General features: G+C 36.1%; 1 protein-coding gene across 1 annotated transcript in view; it reads right to left on the reverse strand.

The window, feature by feature from the left end:
• Positions 1 to 26195, reverse strand: part of Ac3 (Adenylate cyclase 3) — a 568126-nt gene that overhangs the window by 89993 nt on the left and 451938 nt on the right. Inside the window, exons 9-11 of the mRNA XM_083112151.1 lie at positions 19726 to 19838; positions 17305 to 17466; positions 5595 to 5682 (exon numbers count right to left, since the gene is read on the reverse strand). Of these exons, the coding sequence (XP_082968277.1) occupies positions 5595 to 5682; positions 17305 to 17466; positions 19726 to 19838 (363 nt within the window). The remainder of the gene's footprint in view (positions 1 to 5594; positions 5683 to 17304; positions 17467 to 19725; positions 19839 to 26195) is intronic.

Genomic DNA, 26195 nt, shown 5'->3' on the forward strand with positions numbered 1-26195 from the left:
GTGGTGGTAGATTGTCCGTGGACAGACTAGATCAGCGGTTCCCAAAGTGTGCGCTGCGGCTCCCTGGGGCGCCGTAGCTGGCTAACAAGGGCCCGCGAAATGTTCCAATATTTTCACTGAAATGACACTTACGTGTTAGTCAATGATATGATTGTTCCAAATATGTGCTTATTGAGTACTTTATACTGTACATGTAAAATGTTTCTGTTTTTCAAATGTGTGTTCATTTTTTAACGTAAGGCAAGCAACCTAACTAGCGTTGCAAGAGTTAAATAGGCCTACTTTCTGACTTGGGCGACGCGGAAAGGTGTTTGAAACACTAAGGACGCCGTGAAACGAAACTGTTTGGGAACTTTTGGTTGTCTATCTTATAATGTTTATTATTGTTTCACTTTAATGAGGCCAGCATTAATTGAATTTGAATTTTTCTAATCATACACTCAAACTGTGACCTATTTGGTAAAATAATATACATAGATTAGCAGCAATTACTTTCAACTACCCAAATCCCACTCAAATCATCCAAAATATCAATTTTTATTTTAGTTTGCGTATTCTAAATGTGGTGCCGTTATATCCAAGTCAGATGATCTATAATTTGCCCCCATTTGGCCTCCGCCGTTCCTAAAATACGGAATTTATTTCAAAGGTCTCATGGAACTTCAGTTGTGTTCTAAAGTAATATTTTTTTCTGAATCTAAGAAAATGTTAGCTCTGGACAAATATAAGCAAAATTGGGTTTTCGCCCATCATTTTGAATCGTGTTGACCGATTTGGATGAAATTCATTAGCAGAAATTTTTTGAAGATATCTAGGTAATACAAAAAAAATGATTATATGAGCTCTAAAATATAGCAATTTTCATAGTCACAGAATGTGACTTGTTGACTTGTCCTCCTTTCATCGTGTACTTCCTAAACCACAACACTTCAAAATAATTAAAACATTTGTTTCGATTTCGACATTAGAAAGCTATGGGGAAGAAAAGTAGCTTGTGAAAATTTCTATGCTCCAAAAAGTCCCTAGATCTCCGTCAAGACTGATTACTGTTAACTATAAATCCTTCCCTTCTACAAATTGTTTCCTTGATATTAAATTTCAAGTTACGTTCAGAAGAATCACTTGGACGCATTACTTATAAGAATTGTGTAAAAGATAATTTTATTTGTATATGCTGTATAAATAGTTTATAAAGATTATAAAAAGATGCCACGAATTCTCAAAAATGAATTATTATAGAAAGAGTGGGTAATAAAGAGTTCTTTAGTTTCAAGTAAGTCAAACTTCTGCCCTAATTTTATTGTATCTTCAGTGCCTATACTCTATCCCGAGTATCACTGGAGCAAACGAACGAAACATGTGTCTGCGCAAGTACAGTATGCGCCAAAATATACAGTACTGAAATGAAAAGATGAACAAAAGTATAAGACATGTTACAATATAGTGACTGGCCTATATGCAACCCAAACAATCGTGCCTTTTGGGTTGCATAACTGTCAGGAAACCTAAGGTTAGGTTAGGTTAGGGCATGTGGAGTGGACGATTGTCACTTGGGTTGTATATAGACCAGTCACCTTTTTCAAACTCGGTCCACCTTCACGACCGCTTCCGTATGAGCGGAAATAATGCTCAACTATGAATACTTTTTCCTCCGTCGAGAGACCAATTTCCAACAACTGCACAACACAACTTCTTTTTCACGACTGCGAACACGTGCAGCTGGAGCTATGCCCCGTCGACAAACGCAACCACGTGTTCGAGATGCGCGAGTTTCAGTACTGTATATTTTGGCGCATACCGTAGTGACGCGAGTAGGCTCCATCAATGAACAAGTGAGATTGAATGGGTTTGCTTGGAGGGGAGAAGCTACTGCAGTTACCTGCTTTTGCAGCAGCGTGTACTGCTTTGCTCTGCCCACTCAATCTCTCACCCCGCCCCCTTCTCCCTGCTCAACAGATTCCTGGGATAAAATATAGTGAAATGAATTCTAATGATTTTTGTCATTCCCAGTGGAATTAAGCGACCGTTGGAAGACCAGTACAAATATTTCGCCAAAGATTCAAGTGATGTTCATTAATCCACCACAGGAATGCAATCTTCATTATCTTGAGTAAACATGATGTCTGTACAAATCGCGTGGAAACAAAACCAGAAGGAGTCTGGAAGATACATGGAGTTGGCAGTTGGTGCACAAGAAGGAAGAAGCTGTCCTATTGAATCCGATTATCATTTGTCTTGTCTTTCTAAAGGCTAGGAGATAGGGATTGTGGGAACTTAAATGAGGCTGGAGGCGTTACCAGCATTTTATGGCTCTTCCTCCTGTTGCAGGAGGAGCACTCTCTTAAATCCCATGGGAAACCTCCACGCGTTTCACACTCGGCTGGCGTTGAAGGGAATCCGATTCGCTGGGAGCTATCTCTGGGCCGCACTCGTCGCAAAAATCCTCCTGACACTTGTCGAAGGAAGACGCCGGAACCGTAAATTTCACGCATTGGTGTGTGGGTCGCTGTGGCGAATTTTACGGTGTAGATATATCGTTATGAAATGCATGTCTTCATTTCTAGCTTTTCGAAATCGTTTCGTTGAGTTGGCATTATCGTCCACGTTGTATGACATCAAACTTTCTGAAAATACATCGGAATGTTTTTGCCACTTACAGTCACTAAGGAAAGTAGTCTTCATTAAATTAAATCAATAAGAATAGAACTTCCAAAGAGTGGCGAAAACGAAGTTCGTTGCTTTTTGTGCGATATGAAAACTTCTTCTACTTATTTGTTCCTTTTCGGTTTCTTTATTGTTTAATGCAGAATACTTTTGTTCGTCACTGTACGTGGCACAATTTATATTTACCTTACGATGGGCTGCTACAACGCTATATGAGCTTTGGCCTCCAGTCTTCTAAGAAAAATATCAGGAACATGAACAAACATTCTCACTCAATTATATATCAATCTGTGATAGCCCCATGAATACAGACACATGTTAATTCTATGTCAGTGCCTGATCAACAAGCCGCAGCACCCCGCAGTCTGGGTGGGCCGGAGACAAGTAAGCCTTTAGGCTGCTGTCAGCCATTGGCATAATAGAGAGCTTGTATATGCATATGTAAAATTAAACTTATAGTTGTTACTCAGGGGCACAGAAACGAATACTAGAGGGGAAGGTTTTCCGAAATTTGACCGTTGTATTGGACCCTTAAAGTTACGGCTTCACCGAGCCCTCTCCGGGAATGAATAGATAATTTCTTACTTTGCTACAAGGTTTATTAAAGTCACATTATTTTTTACATTCAATGCAGCATAACGTCACTATGGTCAGTTATACAATCGCAATAAAACGAATCGTTTCTTGTTTTTTTTTAAAAAAGAGTGACTTTTTGCATCATTTCACACACCTCAATCAAGGTCCTGTCTAATCCCAACACATTGTCTTGCCAACCAATTAATTAACAAACTGGACTTTTCTAGATATTTCTTCTAAACAAGAAATGGCTTAATCTTCTGTGTTGAAGTTCTTGTTTCTTAGACAATTTATTTTTGATGGGTGTAATCAACACAAAGCCTGAGATGTATTTGTGAGATGTACAATATTATTGACGCAGATATCCTTATTAAGTGAGATGGGTTATGACTAGTAATTTATTATCAAAATGTACGTGCATGCAGGGCAGGGATATTAACAGCGTTAACACATCGGCTGGGGGATGTATTTGTTTTGCAAGATATTGCTAGAGCTTTAAATTATGGTAGATTAGGTTATGTTTATTCCTTGTCACTGAGATCTGATTTTTACATAATTTTCATCAATAATTCTATTATTATTATTGCAGCTATAAAATGGAGTGCTGAAATTCAATTTTCTGCTTGACTTCTCGCAGCTACCCCTGTTCATCTTTACTTAATTCTTTATCCTTATGGATAACGTTGTCGCTTTGTCGCTTTGCAATCAAATGCCTCGATATCCGGTGGAGGCATATTGTGTTTGGGATCCCATTTTTAACATACAGGTCCAGTCCCGATTAGGCTTTCTGTGCACAAGATAGACGTAAAAACAAACTTAAAACCAGTAAATTCTTCACTACTTGTGTTTATTTATTGATTCCTTTTACTGAAGAAGTAATTATAATTATTCATAATGTGTGGTAAAATCATGAAGAAATAAAGGAACATTTTAATCAGGTACCGGATAAGTTCAGTGTACTCCACTTGTACAAGCTTCGTAACTTAACATTTTTTTTGTAATTCTTTTGATGCAAAAAGTAGTATTCCAGCGTCTTGCACATTGTACGTCAAACATTACAATTCGTTTAATTCGTAACATAGAACAAGTAAAAATTTATGTTCATGATAATGAGGAAAATATATACTTTCTTTGTTGTTTCTTTGTACTTTTCTGATTCCCGATGGCGAAGTGGTAGCGTCGTCGCCAAGCGTCGTCAAGGAGTCAGGGTTCGATACCGAGTGGAGGCACTTAGTGGTTCGGATCTCACTTTAAACTGTAGACCCATCACCGATTAGCCTTTCTGTACATAAAGTGGACTTTAAACACCAACTCAACAACAACAACTCTTTGTAGTTTTCAATTTTTCTTTCTTCATGTCCCTTCTCTTCCTATTTTTGCTATTGCACATCGCGCTATGACGCCAGGGGTCCCGGGTTCGAATTCCGGCATGGGCATGGATGTTTGTGAGTGTCTATTCATGAATTCCATCATGTCATCACTCATCCCCATCTTTGCAAATTAGCCAAAATTGGCACAAAAAGCGAAGTAAAAATAAAGCAAATTAATCAATCAACCTACGAGTTAGGCCATTGTGACAATGAAGATGAACACTGGTTAGAAAAATAATATGGATGGACACTCACAAATCAATCAACCATAATTATTCTCTTAACATCTTACTGGAGTCATTTTCATATATGACTAATTTCGAACATTGAAAAATGCAATTATCACGTTCTCTAAATTCGAGTTTTTAAGAATTTAGTTTGGCTGACTAAACTTAAGATTCAATTCCAAAGGTGTCATGAACTAGTAAGCGGCTTTTCCATGAACTTTCCATTTCCTAGTCATTTGAACTCATTTATAGTTGACAAAGACAGGCGACAAAACCTTTCTCTCAAGTTTCATGTTTATCACTTTTCAACTTCAAAGGAGAATTAACGTCGGTATTGAACACGAAGTTTAAGTTTCGGATCAAAGAAAGTACGTTTTAAGGTTATTAAAAGGGGCTTTTAGAGTAACGAAATCAATTCTGAGGATTATTGGATATCGCTCAACAATTTTATGAGAAACTATTAAAAGTTACATTTCTTGTGTTAAGGCCAAATAATGTCGCGAAACAAGAATGTTATTATTTACGAGTTTTGTGGATAAAATTATACAGAATTTATGTCAAGGTTTTGGGAGTGTTTCTGTGCGATGTTACATGTATACAGTATTGCTTTCCATCTACGTTAAAGATCAATAAGTAACATGATTATGATGTAATAAAGCGACACAGACTCTCCACCGAGAGGTTGTTATTCTCGTATCCAATGATCTTCAAATAACAAGTCAAAATTTAAATGAAAGAGCAATATAAATCTACTTACCGTGGAAAACGATTCTGCTACCGAAACAATCGCTATAGTTGTGAGAATCATAAAACCGAAAGCAAAAGACAGAATGTTCATCAAATCCCTGAAAAGAAAGAAAAATATATTTTAATGTAAAGAAGAAAGTTTTAAACAACAACATGCAATATTAATTATTTATGATATCTGTACAATGTGTATATTAAAGGAAGGGATGATGGCGAGTTCTTTGTCAATACACATTAATACCTGGCCATTTATGTCCCTGCTAGGAATGATTTTACTCCCTCCCCGAAATAACAATGTAGAATTTCAAATCTGAACGTAAGAGCTTTGGTTTAGACGGGAAAATATATTTTACAAAACTAGCACCTAGCAAAGTTCTGCAGTTAATAACTTATGTAGCTAATGTGTATGGTATTTAGATTGTTCTGTTTCACAATATCAAAAAGAGGCATTTTATAATTTATAATAGAGGGTGCAACAATTGCTCGAATATATAAAATGGTGTATCGTGAAATAATTTGTAAATAATGGCAATTTGTTTAAGATTTTTGAAAAAAAGAGTTTACTCATTTTCTGGGAATAGGTCAGTTTTGGGGAATTTTTGTTAATTTTGAGCATTTATAATAGGTTTCTGGAAGGTAATAGCAGTTTTTGATATTCCTTTCAAGCAAAGTAGACCTACGCCAGTAGCTGCTACCCCAATTTTTCAAGTTTTGGCAGATTACAATTTTCCCTTACTAAGTGTGAATGAAATCTAGGAGAGACTGCTTGCTTTCAGAGTTCTATCATATCAGTACAAGTAAAGAAGAGCTTATAAAATGCATGAGCTTTTCGTAGCATACAACTGACAATTATTTTTATTTTAGAATCTCCGACAAGTGTTTATTGTTCATTTTAATTGAAGCTTGTGCTATCATTGACAGGGGATAAAATGATTTTTGTAAATTAACATTGATTTGCATCTAAATTTGTCATTGCAATAACGATCACAGTGTTTCTTACAGGTTTTGATTGATTGGTTGATTTGGTGTTTTAAGTCCACTTTATGCACTGTAAGGCTAATCGGGACTGGACCTACAGTTTAAAGTGGGATCCGAACCACTATGTGCCTCCACCGGGTATCGAACCCGGGACCCCTTGATTACAAGGCGACGACGCTACCGCTGCGCCATCGGGAGGCCCTGTGTTTCTTACAGGTAGTGTCCAGATTAAATTACCCTGCCTTTGAGAACAAGTTATAGTAAATTTATACATTTTGCACTGTCATCTATTAAATGTCTCTATAGCTCTCCGAAATTAATTCATTACTTGCTAAAGAACACATCCTAGTGTATTTTTTTTTAAAAAAAAAAGTAGTAGTAATCGCACTTCCATTCCTTCTATTCTCATCAATATCATTGAATATTATTAAAATATTGACTTTGAGCCATATTTCCCTTTCTGGAAATATATTTTATTAACTTTTACCCTTGTTGAATACCGAACCCAGGAAACTCCCAATTCCCCTCCCTCTGGTGATAATTTAAAAAACACTCACTACACCCATTCGATCACTTGCTATCAACGAAACATAATCCACTCATTTACAATATTTTTCACATTTTTTTATTGAATTATGAATTATATTCTGTTGATCAGCTTTGGTGTTTGGTATTATGTAAAGAAGGATTGAAAATAAGGCAGAGTCTCCAAAAGAGTTAACGTCAAAACTAAACAGATGTATAAAATCTAACACCGCTGATGTTTTTCAAAATAATAGATTTGCCTGAAGTGGGAGGAAGCTCTTGGGAATTTTGAGGATACGTTCAGGGGTAATGATGAACATATTCAACAGCATTCGGCTTTGCTATTATTTTTGGCAGGATTTAAGTCTAAATACAATCAACGATGATGCAGTTCACAATAAATTCAGCTTATCCGAAGGGAGGAGGTCACTGTCACTCACTCTACTTTTTCGAATTTTCAACTGAAATCTTTTATAAAAATTGAAAATAAATTACATTCTTCCCTCGGATATTCTCAATATTTCTGTATTACTTTTGTTCATAAAAACATAAATGTGTTGTAAATAGGAGGTAAAATTCACTTAGTGTGCTTATCAGACGCCATGTTTGAATGTGTTTTATTCGATACACTGATGACAGTGACAGTTTGCAAATTGTTGCTAATGGAGGTAATTTCTGTAATTACAACAAACAACTGCCCGTCTATATACAAAAATCATTACAAAAAATGTATTATTTTTTTGTGAGTTTTAGCGAAAATAGGTAAAATAGGTAAAATGCGTGCAATAATTGGGTATTATTATTTATTAGTGATGTAATTTTTTGTAATTATTATAACTAATAAATAACTGCACAAAGATAATCAACAAAGGAATCAATGATTCAATATCAAAATGCTTTCTTGAATATCAGTGATAAAGAAACGTGTGGACCAGTGAAAACCCTCAGGTTTCTCGTACGGTACAGGTAAACTAGAGTTAAGAAGTAAGCAATCGTATCGTATTATAAAGAATAATATTTATTTTCCGTGAAAAAGGGGAGAAGTGTTGGAAACTCGTTTTCAATCTGCACATAATCTAAAATGTCTATTAAATCCCGCATCTCACTTAAATAAATGGCTCGTGTGTATTCTTGCATTTTACTAGACTGTAATTTGGCGAGAATGTTGTTTTAACATACGTGCAACTTTGTGGCCATTTGTCAATCTAGAACAGATCCACACTAGCATTTTCAGCAGAATTGGCGTCTGTCCCAGAGTAGAATAACTCGTGCGGACATAATAGGATTTTTCATTCCAAATAAGGTATTGAGTGATAACTGCAACGGCGGCAGTAAGCCTTGAACAAACATAGGCAACCCGCAATTACCAAAACTCGATCCCTTCATTCTATTTAAATGTGTTCAACCGTCGCAGAGTGATCACATGGTTCGAGAAATGAAATTAAAACCTTCGAGTGAAACGTTACTTCCTTTCCTTTATGGCACTGAGCTTTTAAATCATGTTTTAAAACGCGCTTACTGCTAAACCAATTATTAAGTTGTATTTGGCATAAAAGTTTCATTATTCGAGCTTCTAATTAGCAAACTAAGGTAAAAAATTATAGAAATGTCAACCTACTTGAATGGAGCATACTGTTGTCATACTTGCAATCAGCAACCTACTGCTGGATTAGAAATTATGTATACTCGAGTTTGGACTCCAATTAAAAATTAACCAGTAGACCTACATTAAAATGAGTTACATGAAAATTTAACTTGTTCGATTCTGCGTTAATCTACGCTAGCAAATTTGTTTTACGAGAATGCCTTCTATTTTTTATCGTCGTTAGAACAAAGAATTGGCCTTTCTTTTTAGTTTTGCAAACGATCGCTATCTTTTAAATTATCTAAAGAAAATAAATGGGTTGTCCGATAGTTATAAAATTTTATTAGGTTGCAGGCAGAAAGGTTTTAAACAAACACGTTAAATTTTACGTTTTCAAAATTTCTCAAAAAACCGTTATTAGTAATTTTGCGAAACTACGGTTTCTTAGTACTGGATAGTCCTACAAATACAATATTAGTCTTGTTTTGAAGCTCTTTGCATCTGTTTTTAAAATGCATTTTCATTGTCAATTCATATTGCGAAACCGATTTAAAACAGATTTTTATTCAGCGGAGTATAGCAACACGGCACACAACGATGTCCGTTGAACAGCGAAAACTGCCGCCAGTCAATGCTTCTGGTGTTGCCACGTTCCTCGTACAGATTTACTCCACTGAATAAAAATCTGTGTAAAATCTGTTTCGCAATGTGAATTAACAATAATAATGCATTTTAAAAACAGATGCAAAGAGCTTCAAAACAAGACTAATATTGTATTTGTAGGACTACCCAATACTATGAAACCGTAGTTTCGTAAAACTGATAATACTGGTTTCTTGAGAAATCTTGAAAACTTTAAACTTCTTCAAAGAAGGAGAGTCTTGCATCTCAGTAGCGTGTAATAATTTTTTTCCTGGTAAGTTATTCATGTTGAGGAAACTGTCTTAGTTTTCTTAATATTTTGAATATGGAGTAGCTTTTTTGTAAGAACTAAGTTTGAAATTACAAACCAGCAACCTCTCGCCAAAAAATTAGGAACTGGTGTTCACCACGTTCCAAGTAAAGTGTATGTTCATTGGAGAGAAAAATGACAATTGTTCCCGGTTGTGATGGCTGTGACTTTTATGTTTTCATTCAGGAATGAAAACCCAGGACTCTTGTGCAACTGGAGAACACATTCATTTATTTTATTTTCGCTTAATGAAGAGCCAGCATTGTTTCACTTCTGCCGAATTAACTTTGCAGTGAAACAAAGAACATCTGATAGAATATTTCAGAGATTCGGTGAACTCACGACCTTTCACCTTCCGGTTTTCTACCATGAAGCACACAAACTACAAAGACTGGAGACGTTGTACGTACAGGTATAACTCATTGTTGAAGAGATCCCATGAAAGATTATCATGATAAAAGATAAAGTGATTTGATATTAATTTTCGTCATTCCTTGATTAATGAGAATAAATAAATAATCGTCTTTGTTTTCGGGATGATGGGACCAGGTATCACATGATTTTATTTGAGATTGATTTGCTTTATTTTATTTCTCTTTTGTGCAAGTTCAGTCATCTTTGCGAATATGGGGATGAATGATGATATGAAATTTATGAATGGACACTCACAAACATCCATGCCCAGGCCGGGATTTAAACCCTGGACCCCTGGCTTTGAAGCGCGATGTGATAGCCACTCAGTCAAGGAGGTCGACATATCGCATGATAGTAACTGCAGTCGACTGCACTGTTAGAGGTGACCCGTAAAATGCAAAATAATCTGTTCGTTAGATTAACTTGTTGTTTTAAGTGCACTTTAGGCACAGTTAGGCTATTCGGGACTAGACCAATATTTTAAAGTGGGTCCTGAAACACTGTGCAACTTGCCTCCGTCCAGAATCGAAACCGTGAACAATATCCTGCCGTAAATATGTAACAGTACGTTTTCTTGTGAGCGCAGGCGGATTCATGTCGTCACCCAGAGCCGTAGCTAGGGGGTGGGGAGCTACTAGCGGGGCGGTCGCCCCGGGCGCTGATGGAAGGGGGCGCCGAACAGCAAGAAGAAAAACTTCAAAATTCCTTGTAATAAAGGATGCATGCGATCCCCTCGAAAGTATTGGCGCCCTGTTAAAACAATATTATTGCCAATTTGCAAAGATATTGATTTATTTGCTCGTTGCGCTCGCAATACAAGCTTTTATTTTAAACAAATAAAAGAAAATAAATAAATATTCAATTTAAATATACATTATATGTTTGTTAGTGAGGATGTGTTTTACAACTTCTTAGTGAATAGTTCCAATAGTATATGCAGCTGCAAAAATTCTATTGGTGTAAACTGCAGTCTGCATGTCGTAACAACTGTAGTAAATTTTCCTTTAAAACAAAGCATTTTTGCAACATTTGTCGGAAAACAATATCTCTTCAAGAAAGCAATGTCATTTAAAGAATACGTCGTGAAGGTCTTTGGCTCTTTCAATGATGTTCCCAGGCAACTTTCAAATAAAAAGTGTACAGGACGAGAGTACACGTCACTTAGAACAACAATAATAAATAAAAGTCTATGCTGCTTGGCAATCTTGTCTAGCAACTAGGTGGTCTTCAAAAGCAAACGAACTACAATCTCTAAGCACCCACTTTCAGGATGTCTGTGCACTTTGGAGGAATTATATGACCTCTCAAAAGAGTCACCCGAAAGGAGTACACGGTGCTAAATGCCTGCTACACAGCCTTAGGGGGAGAGGGACAATTTCCCCTAGGTCTTTCTCGCTGTGTCAGCTGCCGATCACTTTTGCCAATTTCGCTCTTTTGGAGCCAGATCTGGCTCTTTCGTGCACTCGTTTGGCTGTGAACTGTGACACCCGCCCTCTGCCCCACTATGATGCCACCACTGGCTCCGGGCCGCAGAAACCAACTGTTGCCATGCGCGTACATTTTGCACGTGACGTGATATTGTTATATTGGCTGCGTCACCCACCCCCTCTTACATCCCCAGCTACTTTTATATAACGCCGTGTCTAAGGTGAAGATGACAATATTGTTATCCGGGAATCCTTTATTTCCGATTTCATATGAGCATCAGTGGAATATTGAAATGGGTGATGCTGCCAAATCTAGGCTGTGAAAATAAATAATAAATTGCCATCTCTTTAAAGCTAACGGTACTAGCAGCGCCCCCACCCCTCTGACACTTAAAATTACCCTAGAAGGCACCTTATGTATGCTCCGTTAATCTAGCTCCTTGAAACTCATCTTTAGCTCTATTAATGGTGAAATTTAGCTCTTTTATTCACATGAAGTTTGCCAACACTGCCTGGATGGCCGTAGGAGGTAAGGATAAATGAATTAGGGTTATGGGACCATTATGTTTTCGTTCTTTCCAGAATATCAAACTTCCAAAGACGTAGAAAAATACATGGACGGAAAATGGACACGTTGAACTATGTCACAAAAGAAGGAAAAGTCGAAACTCCCATTTGATTAGCCGTAACTTGAAGTTGAAGTTGATTTCCCACAAGAAATACATGGTATGCTGTAAATACTTATTAATCATATTTTTTAAACATCGTGTCTAGCTTACTAATGAACTTGAAAAACAGTTTTCACTTCCAACATGGAGAGAATTTCATACTCTCTTGCATACTAATCCCTTTTTTAAATAGCAGTGCGAAATCCGACGATACTGAAATAAATGCACAACTGGTGCGTATAATTGTCCTTCTTCACCTACTTTCTTGTGTTCTTATTCTGCTGGGCTGATATCCTTCGAGCTATTAACGACGTTAGCCTACGGCTACAAGAAAGTCTGTTACAATAGGTAGATATAGATGTTAGTCACTTACAGGGACTACACAGCTTTCTGTCTGCCAATCGGGAAACAATTGTGACTAACGCTATTGAGAAAAGCAAACAGATCTGCGATGATATGAACATTGCAAGTAAAGAACAAAATATTTCGATAAAGTTTCAGAAGATAAAATGGTAGCCATAAATGAAAAAAATAGGAAGAGCTTGTTTTGTGCATTGGATTCAATTTTGTCACAAATAGGCGATCGATTCAAGATAATGAAAGGAGTTTTGGAGGATTTCTCCGTAATTATTCCAAGCAATATGGCAGTTATCTCAGAAGAAACGTTGAGAAAGGGGGTCTTTGAACTGGCTTTATTATACCAGAGGATATCAACGGAAGTGGGTTACTTCATGAACTGTTGTTCTATAAACATCATGCGCAAGCATTTTTAAAAGATATTTACTTGGAATGCTTGTCAGAATTGTCACCACTTGCTGCTCTCTCATTCATTCATAAAATATCATGTACTGAGTTGTACCCAAATTTTGTCACTGAATTGAAACTATTTTTAACTCTACCTTTGTCTGTTGCATCTTGTGAAAGGCCTTTTGGTAAGCTAAATGCTTATAAAGAATTACTTGCGTTCTAACTTGAGACAAGAAAAGCTGACTAACCTGGCTCTTTTGTCTGTTGAGAAGTACAGAGTTCAATCACTTGTGTTCGATGATGTTATTAATGACTTTGCTGCTCGAAAGGCAAGAAGAGTGAAACTGTAGCTAGTAAGTTCGCACAGGAGACTGTCAAATAATCGTGTACTGATTGTAGTGCTTAATAAGTGTTGGTGTTTATTGTTGTTGATTTCAGCTCATCAGTATACCATTTTCAGTGTAAATAGGTTTTACTTTATAAACATTACATTAATACTGAATGATTTTAGCTAGTTTGTACAATGACTTTGCAGGGTATTTGAAAGGGTTTCATGTAATAAGAAAAAACATTACATTACATTGTATCTTCCTTAGAGATTTTTCTTCTGCGTGAGAAAAATATATGCTACTCCTATGGTAAGATTTTTTTGCATTAATTAGTTTCATTTCTAGGATTTTTTATCATTGCACACCGAGAGGTCAATAATGATCCTTGATTCTGAAGAATATGTATATACGTACAGTGGGATCCATGAGTATTACCTTGCAAATTGTCCATCACCATGTTCGTGCAATTTATTTGACCCAATAACAGCTTCAAGAATTAAAAGAAAACTCCAAACAAGCTGTTGACAACTTCTTCACCAGCATACATAAAAATCCATCGCTTAAAAACACATAGGATGTAAGAGAAAAATTAATGAAAATAGTCATGGACAATTTGCACGGTAATACTCATAGATCCCACTGTACAAACAACTCGGTAGTTGTAATTGCTACAATTATTATAAATGAAACGTCAATTTGAATGAACGATATTTTTCAAGTAAGGCACAACAAAAAATACTTCTACCCCTCCCTTAAAGAAAACAATGGTAGAAGTTAAACATGGCGAGTGTAGGGAGTGCCGAAATTTATTGTCGCCCCGGGCGTAGAAATCTGTAACTACGGCTCTGTCGTCACCTCTTTGTGGAGTGACTTGGAATATTAAACACACGCACATACGCACATACACACATATACACATCCTTACAGTAGAGAAAAAGCCGCACAAGAGAAAATAAGATTTAGATTTGAATATAATTGATTAATAAATATTAATTGCATTTTTGTGCATCTGTGTGCTACATTAATACAAGAATTGATAAAAAAAATTAAAATCTGATTCCTTGAAATTTCATAAATTAAGGGCATAGCTTTACAATGGCCGTTATTATTGTAAAATGGGTGATGATCAATTTATACTGTAGTTGAATGACAGCTGAAATCAACTTTCTGAGAACGTCATTTCTCTTGAAGATCTATTTGTGTCTGCTTTTAATTTTCCTAATGTTCATGTATCTCTGGTAAACGGACATTGTAAGAGGCCCTAGGCCCAACTGGCTCTGTTTAATCATCTAATTGGTTGTGAACTTTGTTTTTCTTTCAAGATTAACATTATAGACGCAGTTCACGTACCAACTTCAGTGGTTCTATCCTGGTCTTATAACACTTTCAATATCTTCACCATCTTTTCTCATTTGAAACTGACAAGTAGCTTTGCTCGGTGTATCTCAAGAATCTATTCTGTTCCAAACCTTTCCATAGTTACAGTATTGTCCAAATTATTGTACTCGTTAGTGAAAAAATGAAACACAGATAATTTCACTTTATGTAGAAAAAATTGACAGATTAAATGTTTTGCGATACATATTGCATTGTTAGACACACCGCAAGTAGTCAGGACTTCGAATGACCGACCACTTTTGGTTCTTTTCGAGCCCATTTTAATCACTGCTTGTCTACAATTCCTCTATCACTCTTATTTCGTAACTTCAAACTACGTGGTTTATGAAATTATATGTTTCTCTGGAGATGCAAATAAAGAACACCCTTACAACAATCAGAGTAAATATTGTTTCCTTTGTTATAACCAAACAAGTAGTATAAATAACACGGTAAAGAATGTACGTATTGTTCCAGGCATTTTTGCTAATATGCAAACAATTGTGTTGCTATCTATTCTTGCGACACATTAAAAGAAAGGATTGTGGGGAACAAGATTATATCGAAGCAGATAAAGTTTAATCCCATAAAAAGTTATAATAATCATCAAATATACTATTTAGTTAGAACACTTTAAAAAAATGAAATCTGCTTCTCTTTTACAATGAATCCAACAATTCATTCTGTATGTATGAATAACGAGAATAAGTTAAGTCATGTGTAAACAAAATGAATAAATATTATTTCAGAGAAATTATTTTTATTGCTTTTCTTATTGTTTTTCTTATTTTGATGCTATAAACAAGTGAACGTATAAAAAAAATATCGGACTTCTTTCAGTAACATATAATTCTCACTGCCAATAATTCACCACGCGAGCATTGCCCATTGATCTTTTCACACGTGTGGACTTGTACGTGTCCACAGACCAGCATGGATACTAAAAGGTAAAGTAAAGTTTCCGCCGAAACCCTCACCAATGGTATCACTCTGGTTGGTAAAAGTTTACATTTAATTTCTGGTTTACCAGGGAATCCACATTCTTTAGAAATATCATTTCGTCTTCAGTTAGATATACTTTTCTCAAAATGTAAATCTTGTATAATCAGTTAGAATTGTACAAATTAAATTTGAACCTAATAATCCAAAATTGTCACGAATATGTAATTTCCCGTAGGACTATTTTTTTTTAAAAAAATAATTTTATTCTAATCCATGCTGGAATACACCGAAATGAAATTTTAACAACAGTCTCAAAACAAGCCGCGGTGGCTCAGTGTCGGCCCCGTGGCGGAGTGGTTAGCACATCGCGCTACGACGCCGGGGGTCCCGGGTTCGAATCCTGGCTCGGACATGGATGTTTGTGATTGTCTGTCCTGAAAAGTCCTGAAATTGAAATATGAATGAAATGATATGAGTGAATGAAGTGTGACGGGGGAAGCTTCCGCATAGGGGTTTTCCTTTAAATAAATAAAAAAAAAAAAAGTCGGTAACGCTTCTGATTACCATGCTAAAGGTCCCGGGTTCGATCCCCGGCCGGTTCAAATCCGGGAAATTTTCAAAGGGTGGAAGCGGCCCCGGCGCCCATCCAGCGTCGAATAACATGGGTACCTGGGGGAAGCCCTGGGGGGTAAAGGCGGTCAGGGGCGTGATGCTGATCACATCACCCCCCAATCACGACCGGATCAAGAAAGTGTGGGGCGTTACCCCCACACTCCCTATACGCCTTCATGGCGTGGTGCTATGCACAGGGGAACACTTTTTTTTACCTTTTTTACCTCAAAACACTTTGCTTACTACATCGGGTGCCTATCATTTTAACAGATGGCTATTTCCTTACATTCTAATACCCGAAGAGGGCAATACATATGGTTAAAAACGCGCCATTAGAAGTTGTGAGTCGATGGAGTGAAGAAAAGAAGGCTTGCATTCTACTAGTAGCATTCGTCCATTCGGTGTCTGCGTTGCACCACTCCAATTTTGTATTATGTTTAAAGTTATAAATATTTAACCCATAACTGGACAGCAGTAAACAATATTATTAATATATTGTTGGTAGGCAATCATTGCTGGTTCAAGAAATAAAAAAAATAAAAAGAAATGAAAAAAATAATGAACTACTCTCACACTTAATCTGAATCCTCAAACTAAAATAAATTTTATCATACCTCTTAAATAACTTTATTCTAGTTAATACACCTTATTTTACTTAATGTTACAAATCAATTCCTCATTTACCAACAACTTTAAATAAACCTAAATGCACATGTCTAGAACTGAAACAAAACTAAACCCACATATTTAACTCAATCTCAAATTCCAATTTACAATTAGAATTGAGGTAACATAATAATAGGTACTACAAACTCCGTGTATAACAGACCTGTTACTGGATCACAGAATAGGCCAGGAATAAATGTATTTGTAACAAATCGTATTCACTTACATCTAAGCTTAAATAAAGTTTGTGAATAAATATACTAAGGAACCGTAATTCAGAGAAAACTAACGCCCTGGTTTTTATTTAAAGGCACCAGCATAAAGCCCATACTGCTGAATGTATGCGGGCGGAGGCGGGTTCGTCAAGGGGTTCCCTCCTTCATTAAATAATAATAACAAAATATTATTGAAAGAACGTTTACGATTACAAGACATTTCAAATACAGAGGAGAACAGCACAAGGAATTATGAGATATTTTATAAAAAGGATGAACTAACCTTGGTAGGACAATGAATTGTGCAATTGAAGTAATGAGTAACACTAGAGGACATCCAAGAATAGAGACGTTAGAAAATGTCTCCTTATGGTGATTGTAGTCTTTCTCCGTCTTATGGTCCAGGAACCGAAGCGTGTAGAAGCTGGTGTGACTTGAGAGGTCTCTGAAAATGAACGTTAACAAGTGATATTGCAATAAAATAGCAAATACAATTGTAGTGAAAAAGTCATGAAACTTTAACGTATTACAAAGGAAATGGAATCGTAAAAGTGAAACTACATCAATTTGCATATTTCAAATATATTCATTGTGCGTAATTTGACGATATGTGAGGGAAATTGATGTATGATTGATTGATTGACGCGACATGTTAAAACATAAATACCACTACCATCATTAACATTACTATTCTTAACCTAGGACTTTACCTTTAATTACAGTCTCTTTCTCAATACTAACCTGGCACATTACTTTCTCTCTAAATAAATTTTAAAAAAATCGAATATAGGAAATCATATTTTAATTTCTATATTTTAACTTTTTTACACGTACTTATCAATAATCAACTAATTGTAATAGATTTATTTCCATATAATATGTAACTAACATCTTATTCATTTCCCAGCGCACTTACAAGACGAACTTTAAATGCGAGAAACTCCCAGAGCCGCGGCAGCGACACTCTCCACGCGGACGTTGCACTTTGTACATCTGCAGTCATCTCTCCCCCGAGAAAGAATGCTGAGGCGGAATTCCTATCAGCATAGTGTTCCGAACATATCACTACACGTGACAGCGGCGGTTAAAACAACAGCTTAAAAACCTTAATCAGGAGCGAAGAACTGTTTCTGTCTCAAATACGTAGGTCAGCTTGTTGCAGCCGGGCAATTGGACCCTGTTCTGACCTGCAGAATCGGGAGGGGAACGTCTTCGTTTGTTTAAGGAAAACATAATACATAATGGTGAACCTTAGTAAATTTTACAAAATTTTCCTTGTGGAAATGTTCTATACGAAATCTGTTCTGGTTTATCAGAATAGAAAATTAACAGAAATGAAATCAGTAGAATATTTCTCATCATTATCATCATGATTAACATATATGGAACATTTCAAAGCATATGCAATAGATTGAAGTAACTAATTCACGAATAGAAGACAAAATAATATAAAAAAGCATATAAATAACTCATTATTTCTAATTCTTTGCTTACATATTTTTAATAACTTTAACGTAATTATGTAATACTAAAAAAATTGAACTCTCTTAACTAACCTATGATTAATCATATTCTTATATTAAGAAAATTAATTATAATTACCGTTCTCACTCCCAGAATGTGTAACATATCACAAACAATATTGTACTACCATGTTTTTGTTATTACTATTGTATTTTATATTTTGAATAATAAACAGAAAAAAAACATTCAGAGAAGCTGACGTCCTAGTATATTTATAGGTACAAGGACAGTAAGCGCATACCCTCGAATGTATGCGGGTCGAGGCAGGCTTACTTCGGGGGTTCCCCTCCTTTTTTGTATACATACACCATTGTCTTGCCTCTTCTCCTGGTATACTGTAATCTTATTTCCTGAGAGTAGTTTGCTGTAAAATTTATGATTTGCCCTTTTCGGATATTGGATTTTTATTGTCTTGGTTCCTGGTGTACCCGAGAAGTTTATTGCAAGTGTGGATGAGTTGACATTCTATATTTCTGTACAGGGTTCCTTTATTTTCGGTAACATCACTGACTTATTTGATCTTTTGGCCCCTAGTAGGTGTGTGAGAATGATCTTCATGTCCTTCTGTAATGCTGTGCTTTTCTAGTCTGGATTTTCAGGGTACGTTGCTCTAATGAAATTTTCATATTTCAACAGTTTAATGTGTGCCGAAGTACCAATAGCCAGTTCTTGCTGTAATGAACCTACAAATAAATGTCAACTCCTTTCTCGTGATTACAAAAATGAGGATAGCGTATGAAAAAATTGAGTATCAGAGGTGTTCAACATCCCGAGCGGTGCCCTCATGAGGACAGACTTCACCCTCCGGAAGACTTGTGAGAGTGAGGGTGATGGAGGGCGAGGTCTTGGGCGAGTCGTGGGTTTGGGGGCGTATAATGATGAGGGCGAGATGTGAGAGTGAACACGTATGAGAGTGACAAATGCTTAACCTATGTGAGTGTGAGGACATACGAGAGTGAGGGCGAGTCATTATTGTGAGTCTAGCCTTGAGGTAAGTTTGAGTACTAGAGCAAATCGTGAGGATGAAGGTGTGTGAAGGTAAGAGCGAGGGCGAGGGCAGGTCGTGAGAGTGAGGGCGAAATCGACTCGTGAGGGAGTGTGGATGAGGAAGAGGGAGGTAGATTGAAAACGAACCTCCCTGTATAGTATCAGTCAAGAAAACATGATTGCCAACTGTTACCTGTGCCCATCTCTGTTAACCAGTTCCTTCCTCAACCTCTTCTTGTAGTTCTGCGAGTCTTCTCTCGACCTCGTTCGACTCAGCATCTTGGAGTCGTCCCCCGCGCTGGCACTCTGAAACGAGAAGGGGAACATGCGATGAGAATCTTTGATCCATCTGGAGCTCTGAGGGTGGAAACGACCGGATTTCGTGACTCGCGCCGTCATCCGAAACAAGGTGGGAATGCTCTGCCAGCAGATGATATCTCCGGGAGCTGTTAAGCGATTCAGTCACGCAAAAAAGCCATGAAAGCCTATTGTTGGAACTTGTATAGGATGTGAATATGGCTGCAAAGGACAGTTAGATGCACCATACAACAAGAAACGTCGTCCAAGTAGCAGCTACTTTCATTAGTAACTCAAGTAGTAATGCATTTAGGTTTTAACAAGAGTGACTATAACATCGCTAGAAGAAGAAATCTAAAGTGTTTTTGCAGCGGTATCATTTTCGTGAACTTCTATTGAGAGTTTCCACACTGTTCGGGATACCAAAAATGTGTAATAGTGCTGCTAACGGAAACATTGCCAGACTTTTCGATAAAAGCAAGAAACCTGGTAGTATTAATTGTTATACCATTTAAGCATTTTTCAGTAGAGAAGACTATCGTTAAATACTTTATGATTTTGTTTATTATCAGTTTCAATGATATGTTTTCTCATTGGAATAATAAAACAATTCAGAAACTGCTTTATTAATGAAAATTGAATTGCTTGTAAATTGTATTTCTAGCATACAAAATAAAAACTTAACAGTTATATTCGTCCCAGATTTAAATAAAGTGTCTTAACAAACGTTTCTTAACCTTATAAGTTAAAATACTTTTTTTCCTACGAAAATTACTAACACTTTCAACTCGCCATTATTATCATAAAGTATTATAAAAATTACTTTTTGCCGCCAAAACTTATTATTTTATTGAATTTCCATTATTGGCTTGTTATAAAAATGTACATTATTTTCAATATTTCTATGATAACCGGAAGTTGAATGGTGCCATCATTCCCGAGATACAGCAAATATAAAATGATCCATTGTAGTTTATTCTTTTCAAGATGGCGGCCTTCAGCTCGCAAATAGCTATCTGTTCCTCCACTGAAATCTTCTTAAATGTTATAATTGTAATTACAGTTATAATTTTGATCCTTCCATCATAAAGTAAAAATTCGAATTGAATTATTTCGGAATTAGTCGCCGAACTATAAATGATTTCTCAAAATGGAAGTTTGTCAGGAATTTTTAATGATCTCTGTACCAAAATGTTATGATAATAGAAAAGTGAAAATATGTGGTGATCATCATATATATGTGTATGTGCCACTCATTAGATCAGCAGATCAGCAACCATGCAGTTCCCTGTTATTATGAAAATTATTTGCTTACCTTCGTGCTTCCATGTGCGTGTGCGTGTACGTGCGTTTGTGTGTGTGTACGTGTGTGTGTGTGTGTGTGTGTGTGTGTGTACGTGTGAGTGTGTTAGAGATACAGTTCCGGCAATTGATAAAGCTCTAGGCATCGCTCTGTGCATATTTGAACCCACGTATTAATCTCGTATCGAATCGCACAAGAACTTTCAGAGCGTGTGAATGTGAAAGTCTTTTAAGAAAACAATTATCTTAGTAAATTCATCTACTGATATCTCCTTTTGACACAAAGACAGAAAAATACATCCTAAAGGTTTGCTCAAATTTTAATCACATAGTATTTGAATGTTTCCTTCCGGTCAATGTTATTAAGAGTCCACCTAGAATCGATATATTTATTACAAGCGCTTGCCATTGTGTTCTTGAAGAGGAACAGTTACAGTTAACTATTGGAGGTATAGTGTTTATTAAATCAACTGGCTGAAATTCCCAATCTAGACGACATTTATTGTATCTCACGGTGGTTGGCGAAATGCTGTTGGAGTATCAGATGTGATCACCAACGTTATGTCCATTATTATTTTCAATCACTCTGTTTCCCACAGTGTGATGGTAATGAGTTGAAATGAAAACGCTACTAAGCATATGTCGACATCAGCTTCGCATAAGAAACACAAGATGTAGAATAAAACAGAATTAAAATAGTGATGAAGAATTTGCCTATTATTATCTTTGCTATGAGATGTAAAATTGTAGAGTTGCAATGTTACAGCCCACGGTAAAGAATAAAAATAAGTTTACAGCTAGGTACTTTTTGTTTACATTCAATTCTCAGAAGTATTCTAATTGTACCGGGTTTTGCAGATTAAAATTGTTATCATTTATTAAAAAGATTCTTACCAGAACAATAGAACAGCCATGATAATTCTATGGTTAGAAAACAATATATTTAAAGCAATGATTATTGAAATGAGGAACATTTCTAAATGTGAGTTAACCAAGAATGAAAAAAAAGAAACATTTTCACAACACGACTGCCGTTTGAAAAACGTCGAGACAGGGATTAGAAATAATGGACTGTCCCGACTAAATCGTGAAATCTTGTAGACTTACTTCAATGGTTATAAAGCAAAAAATACTCAATGTTGCAAACTGCATGCAGACTTCTGGAGCCTGCCTCTCTCCCCAAAAATCACATTCATATATGCAAGAACGAAATCGAATTTCTTCCACAATCTGAAAAAACGTCGATGTTATTATCGTAGATTTTTATATTTGCAACTCCGGATAAACAGAGATAGACACTTTTGGATTGGATTGGATTGATTTGCACAGTAAGGCTAATCAGGACTGGACAGTTTAAAGTGGGATCCGAACCACTATATTCCTCTCCACCGGGTATCGAACCCGGGACCCCTTGATTACAAGGCGAGGACGCTACCACTGCCCCATGGGGGAGGCAGAAAGACACTTTTAGGCTGAGTGAAATTATTAAATATAATATTCGTATTTTTTATTATTATTAATTAATATAATAAATTGCTGACGTATCCTTGAAGATTTGGTATCGATTCACATCGATATTTCAAACGTAAAGAACGGATGGTTGCCTCGCATTCTAATCTTGCCCAGGACATCGCGATATATTACTTCGCAACTGTCGGCAACGTAGTTATTTTTTCAACGAACATCTAGACACTTGTGGCTAGGCAACAGATTTTTATAACAACTTTGTAATTCGGGCCCAGTCTGTTGACACAACCGAATTTTCCATCTGATTGTTCAAACAAACGTCGAACAAGATGAAAAATTAAAAGGCTTCCGAGATTTAGTTTGAATATTGCTGGTAGCCAAGGGTGGCCGGAAACAAGGTAGGTACACTTTATGCCTGAATAGTTGTGTTTGTTTTGCCTGTGTGACGAGCGGCTAGTAACACCCAACTAGACGACGAAGGTAAACAATGTCTTCCGCTTTGCGCAGGCTGTTAACTCGTTTGCATGAAAGATTTGTGTGCCCAAATGCTAAGCTTGTGTCCACAAAGACGTCGACCATTGTCCCTCTCTTGTTTGTGTTTATCCGCAATTATCAGTGACGTGATGAGTCAATTGGTTTTTGCTAGGTTCAAAAAATTCTACCAGGACTTACTGTACATCCGTAGTTAGTTGAGTGGTAAGGTTAGCGGGCTACACCTACTAATTTTTCTTAGAATTACATAATTATAGTTTCTCAGTCAAAGACGGCACCAGGGGTGAGTGAGGGTAGGCAGCTCTGTTAAAAATTGTTCTTTCCACCCGGACAAAATTAATAATACATATTACGGAAATGTAATAATGGCTTCAATAAAGATATATTCTAGTCTTTACTCATGCATATTAATACCGACATATGAATATGATCGATATTAGATATATTCACAAGTTCTCATCCAATACAAATGTCGTTGTTCTTTATTATTTACATTATATTACAGAGTTAAAATTTCTAAAATCGTATTAATACTAGCCAGCTGACATAATTATTATTAGCTTTTCTTTCAAACAACATTTATTATCTAGTTAACACTTCCGTGATAGGAAAAATTGGAAAGTTTTATTGAGAATAGAAACAAGGATCTGAACGTCCCATGAGTATTTTTTTTATTTATAAAGCATTGAAAATCTAAATATTAACTCTGATTCACTGATTAATTGATTTGCTTTATTTTACTTCATTTTTCTGCCACTTTTGGCTAATTTGCGAAGATGCGGATGAGTGATGACATTGATGAATGGACACTCATAAACATACATTCCCTGCCCGGGATTCCAACCCTGGGGTCGTATCGTGATGTGCTAACCACTCCGCCACGCGGGCTGGAAAATACAAAACTCTGGTTTGCAAATGTGACTATTATTTATTTAGAGTGAAAAAAATAACTCTGGTGCCGGGAATGGTTTACATTTTCAGAAACTTAATAAGGACACTAAAACTTCCAGTCAATATCGAAATTTTCACATGGTCTAATTTCTGTTCCAACTAATACGACATACTTTGTGTTTTGTTCCATATCATGCAAAGAAGCTAACAGGAAATTAAACTATAAAGTGTCATTTATTTTTATTCTCATCTAGAATTAACCCCGATATGCCTAAACACAAGTATATTACTAAATAATTATAATTATAAATTATATTTAACCGTAGGTGTAATCAATAGATTGAAATAAATGATGTAATGAGATTCAGGTAGTTGATTCAAATTATTTCTTACGAGCATCTTATAACATAGAGCATACCTTGAATATTTCAGCAAAATCATGTTACTTTGCACAAATTAGAAGTACGGAGAATAAGATTAACAATATACAGAAGAAATGTCTGCATGCACATGGTAAAGTCTGTTGAAGTCTTAAAATGTAAAAAGTGAACAAGTTACGTTGAAGATTCTTATCCAAAATGCCAAAACGAATACTTGTATAGTAACAATATGCCCAAATAAATATTTGAAGCTATCATATCAATCCAGAGTTCAAATAAACAATATGATAAATGTAACAAATGATATTTTCAGTTGTATCTAGCCGTCTTTGCATAAATTAATTAATGAATAATTTAATAATTAAATCGTATAAATTAAGTAAATAAAATACTTGAATGTAACCATTTGTTTCCTATGCTTGCGATCATAATAGAAAATTTAAGAACAATTCTTAACTTTTGAAAGGAACAAATTGGTGAATACACCCTCACCCCACACGTAACTATATGGAAAATAATGTGCGAACTATGTGCTTTCTTGAAGCAATGACCATAGCAAGGATAGAAATGCCCGGAGGACATCTTGGATTGGTCATTTTAGAAGATTGGAAAAGCTCGAACCGTCAAAAAGATGAAGGTATCAAAATGGAAACCATTTGCATCCAGACTAAGAGGTAGACCCAAAATTTATAAAAGAAAGAAAATAAAAAGGAAACAGATGTAGGAGACTCGGTGAAAGGAGAGTGAAAGTAGAAATTGAAGAAAGAAGGCAGATGTTAGGATGCACTGGCATAAGATTGTTGATTTGGTCACAGAGTTGTAAGGCCGTATGATGAAAACGAAAATATAGTCGTTATTATTTTATTATCTACAATTCGGGCTAACATAAAAAAATTGGGTACTTTTGATTTCCGGTCCCAAATATTATTTTTTTTTTTGGTTGAAATGGTTGAATGACAAATAATGCACGAGTGTCCTTCCATAGAGTTATCATCACAATTTTGAATGTTTTGTAATATTCCACACACACTTTGTGTACATAACTATATCGTACGGACTTTCAAAATTGGAATCAACTGTAAAAATGAAATTCACATATCAGTGAATTTTGGATAATCTCCGCTGTAAATTAGTCGTAAGTTTTATACTTAAATTATCTTCAAGTATTAGATTATGTCGATTTTCGTCGTAAAAATGAACGAAATGAGAAAAGAAATGACGTAATAGGCTTTGCTATGATACGAGTTGTTAGTTTTCCTAAATTTTATATTTCATGGCACCAGCAGAATAGGACATTTCAATATATTATCCATGAGAATATCTACAACGGAAAAGATGACAGGACAGACTATGATAGGCAAAGAGTATACCAGGTGGCCAGATAAAGTTACCCAACTCAGAGCACTCTGTAGCCTGTTTGAGGCATCGTAGAGCTCTGAAATTTGGTGAATCCACTATGCAGACCATGGGAATAGGATGGCGATAAAAAATAGTTCAATTTTCCGCCACCAGGTTGAAATGTTCCGCTGTACTTCCATGATGGATTGTAATAATGACATAAACTGCTCCAATTGGTTATGGATTTCACTTTACCTTGCAATCTTGTAATAAAAGGGAGATTATTTTCTCGCAACTTCCAGCCACTAACAAATGTCTTTCTTATTAATAACTCAGCTAATAACTTATGTTTTTCAATATTTATTATTACAGCGCCACATTTGAACCTGTTGGCGGAAAATAGAACTATTTTTTTTCACCATCCTCTTCCCCACGGTCTGCATAGTGGATTCACCAAATTTCAGAGTTCTACGGTGCCTCAAACAGGCTACAGAGT

Source organism: Lepisma saccharinum, chromosome 26 (assembly GCF_977018435.1).
Source record: "Lepisma saccharinum chromosome 26, izLepSacc3.1, whole genome shotgun sequence".
NCBI classification, from domain to species: Eukaryota; Metazoa; Arthropoda; class Insecta; order Zygentoma; family Lepismatidae; genus Lepisma; species Lepisma saccharinum.